At 35.7% G+C, this 11282-nt stretch overlaps 1 protein-coding gene across 1 annotated transcript; it reads left to right on the top strand.

The window, feature by feature from the left end:
- Window positions 1-731: 731 nt before the first annotated feature.
- On the top strand, window positions 732-7717 carry LOC121422039 (40S ribosomal protein S16-like). Its single transcript, XM_041616844.1, has 6 exons — window positions 732-778; window positions 909-966; window positions 4732-4833; window positions 6135-6231; window positions 6806-6853; window positions 7383-7717. Exons 2-6 carry the CDS (start codon window positions 913-915, stop codon window positions 7526-7528), a joined length of 447 nt encoding a protein of 148 aa, XP_041472778.1. The 5' UTR covers window positions 732-778; window positions 909-912; the 3' UTR covers window positions 7529-7717.
- Window positions 7718-11282: the final 3565 nt, after the last annotated feature.

Genomic DNA, 11282 nt, shown 5'->3' on the forward strand with positions numbered 1-11282 from the left:
CATGCCAAAAAAGTTCTCAATATACTATGTTTGTTATGTTATGGAAAATGTATTATATACGAATGATGTAATTGCAGAAGTAAACAATAAAATAAAATAAAATCAAATCAAATTTGTGGCGTCATAAAGGCGATGCGACTATATATGCAACTTTACCATAAACCTGAGTGTAATTCCCATTTTCCAACATGTACGTACATGATTTTTTTTTCAGAAGCGAATTTTAAATTTCCCTGAAAAGAGGGTAAATCATATAGAAATTACAGCGCATGAGTACACGGGAGTTACTCGCGTATGTGACGTGAAAATTGTAAAAATCCATGCCAATCAAGATCGATCAGTATCTTTGATGGATATCCAAAATCTTCATAACAAATATTTATTCCCTTCCGCATTTATTATAGCAAATCCTACATCAGGGCGAGAGTCTCCTTGAATTAGATTTTAAATAATGTTGAGGAAGGGGGGGGGCGGAAACACAAATATTTCGATGCCCCCTATGGCATCGAAATCTTGGTAGCACTGCTCGAACTTACCTGACTACCCATCCCCTCATTAATGATTCCCTTATAAAACACTGGAACAATAAATACGAAACAATGAAAAAAGGGAAATTTGAAAGCCCCCCCGCGCCGCGCCCCCCCCCCGTGGGGGGGGGGGAGCGGGGACGCACAAAATGACTATCGATACAGTGACATGTATCGGATTGTCTTGGTATCGTTTGACCTTACCACGTGAAACCCGTTCAACTTCCTTTTCAGGGTCAACCACAAATCAGGTACACGATCAATGAAATACGGTCTCATAAACCGAATTATTATTCTAAGCGTGCACCTTCACCATGCAATTGATGCCTTTTAATCAAATCCCATAATATTTATCTTTATATTAATTATATTTTCATACAGAACAATGGCCGAGAAAGAGAAAACACCGCCACAGTCCGTGCAAGTGTTCGGCAGAAAGGTATCCATTTCCCCACATGTATACAGTCCCAAGTGTGTTATTTTGTGTTGGTACTGGTGGTTATGGATGATTCATTGTGAATGCGAATGTGAAAATGAATCAATTAGGCCTAATGAATTTCATATACAAAGCTAGGCTAGGACAAGGCAACTCCCACGAATGCAAGACGAAATAGAGAGTATGAAACTATGATGCATCAAGCCCAGGCATTATTTGTCTATTTTTTTGCGTGCTCTGAATGATTTAATCATTTATTGAATATGAGATATGAATGAGTGACTTTTTTTATTGAAAATAAGTGTGTGAATTGTCAGAGTATGACTATAGAATGAGTATGAGTAGGGCCTAACTTACGTACTTTGTCTTCTTATTTGATTGAATTAAATAATTTTTTTTCTAAGCAAAAAAAGAAAATGAATTTTGTGACGAGCGAAAAAATACACAAGAGTCAAGACACAATACATGCAATAATGCATAAAAAAAACAATTCATGGGCCGGACTAATTATAATTTGGCCATGCATGCAGATCAATATCATTATCATTCAATCATGACACCGATAAGATTTTTGGCTTGTCACAAAATAATTTTTGTTTTCTTTGGCTTTGCTTAAAAATCAAATCAACTTTCACACACTTTTGAACTGAAGATGTTGTATTTCCATTAATATTATTTGAATTGAATCTTTAAAGGTCAAGTCCACCTCAGAAAAATGTTGATTTGAATCAATAGAGAAAATCAGACAAGCACAATGCTGAAAATTTCATCAAAATCGGATAAAATAAGAAAGTTATAATATGACATTTCAAACTTTTGCTCATTTTCAACAAAACGAGCCAGTTACATCCAAATGAGAGAGTCGATGATGTCACTCACTCACTATTTCTTTTGTTTTTTATTGTTTGAATTATACAATATTTCAATTTTTTATGAATTTGACGATTAGGACCTCCTTGCCTGAAGCACAAAATGTTAAAATAATGGAATTCCACATGTTCAGGGAGGAATGAAACTTCATTTCACATGAAAATGACGAGAAAATAAAACTATTTCATATAATAAAATACAAAAGAAATAGTGAGTGAGTGATGTCATCAACTCTCTCATTTGGATGTAACTGGCTCGTTCATATAACTATTTTGTTGAAAATAAGCGAAACTTTAAAATGCCATAACTTATTTTACATCCGATTTTGATGAAATTTTCAGTGTTATGCTTGTTGAAGTTTTCTCTTTTTATTCAAATCAAGTTTTTGTTGGGGTGGACTTGTCCTTTAAGTGTAACTTATATTAAGCTTGAATCTTGAAAGTAAATTTGATTTGAGTTGATACGAGTGGAAAACATGAAGAAAAATCTTTCAAAGTCATGATGAGTGATGACATTGACAATCGAGCATAGTTCAGTGTCGCTGTCATGGGACATTGTCATTTAGTGATTGAATCTGACACACTCAGTGAAAAAACATACCGTCCGAGTAGAAAAAGCATGTTTTGTCACCATGTGAGACATTCACATAGTGAGAATGACACAATTTTTTTTTGTCTGCAGTGTGGACTATGACATATTTAAATTATACATGAAATTGAAAACAAATTTTAATTTTTAAATAAAACAAATAAAAAGCCAATGATGGTGAGAAATTGTATCAAAGTTCCAAGTGAAACATGGTCTCACTTGCCTGCATGCTGTACTGTGCCCAAACTTATTCAGTCTGGAGACATGAACTTTGGAGAGAAATCATTCCCTCACGCGAGTTTACTCTCCAAGTCATCTGGCAGTGGCACTTGCTGACATATAGCACATTTCCAAAAATAAAAAGTCTCGTTAATTGAAACATTTTACCGATCCCATTGGCCAATGATATTAAATCATTCTGCATATTTAAAAAAATGATTAGGCTATTGAAATCTGACTTTTTTGTGAAATGCCAGACCCAAATTTATTTCAGGGACCCTGAATTTAGAAATGGGACACTGCCATATTGGCTTTTGACATGGGAAACGATTGCACAATCCTGGTTTTGGGGGCCGATCGCCAGCCAGACAGTTGAAACCATGCGGTGATTCAAATGTTCGATTACATGTAATTATCAGCCCATAAACGATTGCACAACTGCTTTCCATGAAAAAGCCAAGATGGCGGTACAAACATTGGCAATTTTTGTTTTTTGCATTTGGCAACTTCAGATAAAGATGGGATTCCGATAAATCATTTTATCAAAAGTGGAATGATTATGGTATTTGTATTTTCCATGCTGGCAGGGCATTATTTTCCAGACCTTGGGGAGGACGTGTGATGTTAGCGAATGGTTTTTCTCAAAGGGGAATTCACCCTGACAAAAACTTTGTTGTGAAAATAGCAGAAATTAAAAAAAAAGATATTGGTAAAGGTTTGAGGACAATCCATCAAAGAATAAAGAACTTAAAGCATGAGAATTTTAATTATTTTCTTTGTGATGTCATATGTGAGCAGCTTTCCTACATTATGTATGGTTAAAAAATCTATGAAATGTAATTTTCTCAGAAAATTGAAAATGTTTTTTAAAAGTTTTTAATTTTATCTCCTAAACACAAATGAAAAATCAAGTCATCACAAACCGTAAAAATAAAGTTTATGCGTTTTGTATTACTGGTAATACATAACATGTGGGGCAGCTGCTCGTTTATGACTTCACAAATAAAAAAACTTGAATTTCTCATAACTTTCTGTGTAATGTTTAATGGATTTTCCTCAAAACCTTCAATATTTTTTACTGTTTTTTTCTGCTACTTTTACTACAAACTTCATGTCAGGGGGAACTTCCACTTTAACTCAATTAACTGTATAGTTAGAGAGTGAGTGAGTGTGTGATGTAAATGTTATCAGTACTTCTTCATACAATTACTGTCTCACTACTGGTATATATTTTGTATGTTACTGGCCTGTATTTCATTCGATCAAATAATGTAAAACTGAAATCATATTACATTATATTAATTTATGAGAATATGTATGACATATAAATTTATAAAAATTTTGAGTGTGTCAGTGTGTGGCAAATTCCTTCATTTGCATGAGTATTTTTTTGTGAAAGTAAGCAATAGCTTTAATAAAAATGCCATAACTTTATTATCATACGTCCACTTTTGATGAAAGTTTCAGTACCGTACTTTGGTTGTCCGATACGGTCAAATGACTCAAATCAATGTAACTGTCTAGTTGTCAGGTTGAACTTGGTCTTTAAAAGCTCACCATCTACTATTCCAATAACAATTTGCCCCCTTTTTGATCTACACATAAGCCAATGGGCTTTTGACTTTTATTATGAGATTTTGGTTTGTGGGAAAAATGTGCCATGGTGTTGATTTAGTTTAATAGAATCCTTTTGCAAAACAAATTTCCAAGAAAATAAGGAGTTTTGAGTCCCATGATATGATTGATAGTGAGTCCCATGTTTGGCTTTGTGCCTCTTATCTATTCTAGATGGAATTCAGCGTAATTGCAGAATACCCCTACATTAAATGATTTAAATCCAAGAAATTTATCAATATTTTCCAATGTCAGAAAACATCTCGAACAGGTAATGTTTTACACTTGTAGCAGGGGCCAGAAAAACAACATATTGCAAACTACCTTTTTTCAAAGAAAACTTGCATAAAAAATGATGTCATTTACCAGTACAGGTGTTTTAGAATTTTTGTTTATATTGGAGAAATTCAGTGACCAATGTCTGTGACCAAATATAATGACGACTTCTAATTTTTGTATCTTTTATTTTTGTATTAGAAAACAGCTACAGCTGTTGCCCACTGCAAGCAAGGCAATGGACTTTTGAAGGTCAATGGTCATCCTCTGGAGCTTGTCCAGCCCCAGGCCCTTCAGTCAAAGGTAAATTCAACCAGTTATTCACAAAGACCAGGGTGCTACATAGCTTTTTAGATGAACTTGCCCTGTTGGGCAAGTAAATTTTTAAATAGCTGGAATATACTTGCCTGAAATCTATTTCACTTGCCCAAAAAAATCCTTCAAAAAAAGATTTACTTCTTCAAAAGAAAATATAATGGTTTTAGAAATCAGTGACCTTTCTTTTCTCTGTTTTGACATGAACTGATGTACATGTACCTCGTTCTTGCATTTTTTTTACAAAGTGATTTTATCTTGCCCGCCATGACTAAATTTAGGGTCAGTATATCATATCGACCCTAATATTGGTAATTCTACTGTGAGAATTTTGCTTGCCCAATTCGGGCAAGTAGTTTTGGTCTTTACTTCAAAACACTTGGTGACTATAACTTTTACTTGCCCTGGGCAATCGGGCAAGTGCTTATGTGGCACCCTGAAGAGCCTTGGGGAGCATTTCATGAAAGAAATTGTCAGATATTAAACTCTGCTGATATGCATGCATACCGGTATTTATTTCTTACCAAAGAAATACTGATTTTGGGATAAAAATACTGTTAAAGCAAATACAACTTGGCACATGTGGTCTAGAATTATTGAGCACTTGGGACAACGTATAGTTCACGAACTGGGATTGACCAACATTTTGTCGTCTTAATTTTTATAACTTTAGTTTATCGGGCTCGCTTGACGGACAGATTATGATGTGCAAGTAACCCCTGGTTAATTCCTTATTCCTTTTCAACATGATTTGTGACTTTCTACCTCCTTTAAAGGTAAATGCCAGTTGTGGTAACGATGTCAAAATGAGTTCGTAAAAAATCCAATGAAATGACCACAAAGTGTCTGTTTGTATAATTAAAAAATATGTGCCAAAGGATTCTGGAAGAAATTGTGTAATTGCTGAGAAATTAGCAAATAAGCGCAGGATTCGGGTCAAGCTTCGGGCCGACATTCAGAGCAATAATAATACACTGTCCCACGTGTGCTTATCTGTGATGGTGATCTTCAATGTGAACATTTTTCAGCGTAGATTTCAAGATTTCTAGATCCTCTATATACTGACAATTAAGCCTGGTTTTACAGACTTTCTCATGAAATCAGTGTTTACGGCAACTACTGGTTTTTCTCTTTAATGTGTCTTTAATTTTTTGTCACATTGCAATATTTCTTTATCCATGGGTGACATGTCATGTTAACAATCTGTTTGATGGTTTTGGTCACATGACCCTTGCCTAATCATTGAACAGAATTGAATTAAAAACCACAATTATGCTTTCTATTCCTAGCTCCTTGAGCCTGTGTATCTTCTTGGCAAGGATCGCTTTGCTGGTGTTGACATCAGGGTTCGAGTCAAGGGAGGAGGACGTGTAGCACAGATCTATGGTAAGCCAAATTTTGGGTGTGATTAGCTACTTCTAGCATGCGTGAATGATTTTCTGTCAGTATGTTTATTTTTCCCCTACTGTACAATAGTGTATTTTTCCTCTGTGTGAAGATTGATTGCAAAGAGATAAATTTCTCAATTCTCATGGTATATAATTTTTTTTTTTTTTGGGGGGGGACCAAGGGGCAAGGAAACTAACAACAAAAACTAGTATTTATTTTGCTGACTTTTATTTAAGCATTGCCCTCCTGTTCAAAATGCTTAAACTTGCACGAAGATTCTGAGTTGTTGACAGTTTTTGAGGGATTGGAAAATGCATGCAAGAATAATAAAAAAAAAAGTTCTTCAAAATTCTGCTGAAGCAAAATGGAATACCTGTCCAGTGGCCACACTTTGAACCTCTGCAGAAATGAGGCCAAATTTGGAGTTGAAAATCTGAATGAAGGATTTGGCAGTTTACTTCGTTCAAGATTCAATCTTTCAGGAAACAATTATGTTCTTGTTAAACCTTGCCTTTTATTAATCTAATAAATTGAAATGTCATGTAATGAATATATCGATTTTTTTTTTCAGCTATCAGGCAAGCCATCTCCAAGTCTCTTGTTGCCTATTACCAAAAATGTAAGTATTAATTTGAAGGCAGTGTGTCTGTTCATAAGATAATCTGGGGTTGCCAGACTTCATGGATTTTATATAATACATGAGCTACTTTTCCTTATGGATTGACAAAAATACAGACTTAAAAATGAAAGATGTATTTATTGTATTTTCAGGAGTACTTTTCACAACTAATTGCCTTAATCTGCAATAGATAAGCTTTTCGGGGGCTAAATCGCCCAAGTCACTGTGCCATCTTATCCCTGTTGGGATTACTTGTAAGTGGCCAACACCGATGTGTTGGCTCAGTTGGTAGAGCATCAGTCTCACAACTTGGGGGTAGCGAGTTCAAACCCTTGTGACGTCAGACCAAAAGACATGAAAAGATAGGAGTTGCTGCTAGCCTGCTTGGCGTTCCAACAAGAGATAGAGCTATGTCAATCTGGTGCTGCGCAGTTGCTGCCGGGCCCACTATCAATGGGGTAAACCAAATTTTCGGATGATTTCTGTTTCGAACAATAAAATATTGATTTTCTACTTTGTCTTTCTGCAGTCGTTGATGAAGCATCCAAGAAAGAGATCAAGGACATCCTCATCCAATACGACCGATCACTCCTCGTCGCCGACCCCAGGCGCTGCGAGCCCAAGAAATTTGGCGGTCCAGGACCCCGTGCCCGCTACCAGAAATCCTACCGTTAAGACCAGGAAGGATGGCTGTGGTGATACTGGTACCATAGGGGGGACATTGATCCAAGATCTTGTCATCGAGGTCTTGGTCTACGGACACACTCATCGGCTGTGGGGGGTTTCATGTGCTATTTGCTCATGACAGCAATTGTGGTTGCATCGTTAGACGACATCAAGGAATAAATACAATATGTAAATTCACTTCTTGTTTTGTTTATATGTTGAATGTTTGTGTGTGGCTTTGGTGTACACTCTGGCGATTATAGCAAACTCAATTTCAAGAGGTCTGTTGCAGTAAGAGTTGTAATTAAACCTAACTTTTGAAATCAAAGACAATTTGATCTGCAACCAATCACATGCATGCATTTGGGAGTTGCATGTGATATTTTGATTCCCTATCAAATGTAACTCCTAAAATCTGGACTTGCAATCAAATGAAAGTGCTTGAATAAAACACAATTTTATTTTCAACCAATCAGATGCACATATTTAGGATTTGCATGTGATATATTGGTTTGTGTTTAATTGCTAGTCTTACTGCAAAGTGCCCCAATCTCCCTGTCACTAGAGATTTGATTATTTAAAAATCTATGGAAAGCCAGATGGAAGCAGTTTCCCTCATTCCAGAGTATGATTGGCCATGGGCGGAATTCCTAGGGGGGACAGGGGGGATTCGGCCCACTACCCAAAATAGTAGGGGGACACAATACTATTTTTGGTGGAAAGAAAAACGTTATTCAATATCGAAATAAAAAAAATGTATTTTGGACGAGATGACGTTACTTTTCTGGTGATTACCTTTTTTTTTTCTTGTCAAATTTATTTTAATCGAAATGACCTTTATTATGATCGAAATGACCTTTTTTGTGTGATTACCTTTTTTTTTTGCTTGTCAAATTTTCCAACCCCTGGTCCCCCCTACCTTTTGGGAGAGTTCCGCCCTTGTGATTGGCACAAGCCCAGGTCATCTCTCAGAAACATTGATGTTAAATTTATTATGCACTTAGTAGTCGATACCTAATTCTCTATGTACTTTACAATTGAATCGCACTTTGTAAAGTTTAACTTATGACATTGGCTTCACTGGCTTTCCATACTTGAGATTTCAACAGATTTTAATCATTTACAATCTTTAGGATGAGGCCCTAGTATAAGAACACCATCTGTGGTCCCAGAATTTAACATTCTGACCCATTTCCTGTCCTGTAATGTTAAAACAATGGTTTGAAGTAGCCATAAATTTGAAATGGATTTTGACCCGGTGTTCCAAAGACTTGTGATTAAGATAATCAACTTTACTATGGAAAGCCATAGATGTCTTCATTTTCATCCATAAATGAAGCTATGAAGATTCTTCATGAAGAAAATTCATATCCACTGACTGCCCTTGCGCAAACAAAGATATGTGAATTTTGGGGACATGCTTCCGTTAAGGATTGCCTGGATTTCCAAAGATTGAGTTTGATTGGAACAATGTAATTTCTAAATAATATAGTGATAAAATTTTGGGACATGCTTCCGTTAAGGATTGCCTGGATTTCCAAAGATTGAGTTTGATTGGAACAATGTAATTTCTAAATAATATAGTGATAGAAGCGAAAAATTATGGACTATAAATAAAGCGTAAAATCCACTGTCCCTGCGCAAAAAAATGTCATGCTAATTTGGGGGAACCTGTCCATAATGACTGCCTGGCTTTCCAAAGTAGAGATAGGAAAAATCTGATTCCTCAATAGTACTGATAAATGTGAAAAAGGAGGAACTGTAAATAAATAAAGTGTATTGGATGCGAGGAAGATGATGGGAGAAAGACAAGTGGGGGAGAGAGAGAGATTTTGACAGAAAGGGGGAGTAGAGAAAATAAGAGGGAGAAACAGGGGGAGAGAGAAAAGCAATAAAAGGAAAATAAACAAAAATACAAAATTGCATACAAGAACTCTAAGAGGTATATTTATTCTTTGATAAAAAAATGACAAATTTCTTCTTAATTAACATGTACATGTAAATAGAAAAATACAAATTACTAAAAATAGTACTTTGCAAATATGTTGGCATCCTATATGTAGTAAAAAGTAAACTATGAACCACTTTCATACATTAAATACATTAATACAAGAAGAAAAATAAAATGGACTCTTGCAATGTAGATCCTGGATTATGACGAACCCAAAATAATACAGAAATACAGAATCATGAATGTACAATGCCAAATATTTTTGTGTTTGTTTAGGGCACTTCATTCTATGCTATACATGATGAAATATTAAATCAGTGGTTTTTGATTGCTCTAGTTCAGTGAATCTCCAAACATATAGGCCCGTATTCACAAAGGTCGACTAAAGTTATACTGGGGTTAAATTTAGTCAGGGGTTAACTAACACCCGGGTATAAAGTTAGTCCACCGCGCTATTCACAAACGGTGGACTTACTAATCCATGGCCTAACTTTAGCACCCGGGGTTAAATTTAACCCACGGCTGAGTTATACCCTGGTGCTAACTTTAGTCCATGGATTAAATCATGAACTGAAGCTAGCATACTATTATAACACTGCACTGAGCATGCTCAGTGTAATAAAGCTTTAGATAAGCCGATCACACTGAATCTCGTCTCCGTCCAAAAAACTTTTTTCTTACGGCAAACTTTTCTGCAACCGCAATGCGGCTCTCTGATTGGTTAAAACCGTGGACTAACTTTAATCCACCGATTTAGTCCACCCAAAGAGCTGACTAAATCGTGACGTCAAATGACGCGTACCCCGGTATAACTTTAGTCCACCTTTGTGAATCACAAAAATTAGCCCCTAGGTGCTAACTTTAGTCCATGGATTAAAATGACGTCAAATGACGAGTTTTATACCCTGGGTAAAACTTCAGTCCACCTTTGTGAATTTGGGCCAATGAATATACTGTAATGGTTGATGAAATTTTGATATATTGTAACACGATATGACCGAAATATTGTTCATTATAAAAAATTAATCAAAATGCTACTCTGTATTTGTTTCCTTCAACTCAGAACTTTTTTAAGTACAGGCACTGATGAAAGCCTTACTTCCATTTAAAGGGGGATCTGGCTTTGGTCATAAAATATTGTGTTGTTAAGGAGGAAAATAAATCAAACAGAATGGTGAAAGTTTGAAAGAAATTGGACGAGCAATAAGAATATTATGGCTGCTTTAAAATTCAGAGATCCCTCGGACTGAAGATTTCAAATTGGCTACTGGGTAAGTAAATTATGACAAGGGTCAAAGACAACTTTCCCATAGGCCATGTACTTAATTGTCAGGGATTTGTGGTTTTCTCCTATGTACCCATTCCCTTGGGGCAGTAATCCAAATATAAACCAGGTAGTATATTGTTTTATGTCCTCATGAAAGAAAAGTATAATTTCAAGTAAAATTTTTGAAAAAAAAAACAGTTAAGCCATTTCATGTATTGGAGTACATGGAAGAGTAGTCCTTGCCTTACATCATTATGACATCACATATGCAGCTAATTCTCCATGGGTATAGTGATTACCAATATTTACAATTTTTGAAAATTCCTAACTTTTTAATTGATTGTCCGACATTGATCATACTTTCATCTATCAACTTGTCTGATTTTTCCGCTCTAACAACAAGTTTTCATTCGGGTTGGATTCCCCTTCAACCCTTCCCTGTTATGGAAATCCAGCTCATAATTTTCATATTGCAATGTATCATGTTATTTGCTATATCTTGTACAACGCCTACTTAGCTTGTACGCGAGAAAATAGGAGGCTGA

This window comes from Lytechinus variegatus, chromosome 9 (genome assembly GCF_018143015.1).
Source record: "Lytechinus variegatus isolate NC3 chromosome 9, Lvar_3.0, whole genome shotgun sequence".
Classification (NCBI taxonomy): domain Eukaryota; kingdom Metazoa; phylum Echinodermata; class Echinoidea; order Temnopleuroida; family Toxopneustidae; genus Lytechinus; species Lytechinus variegatus.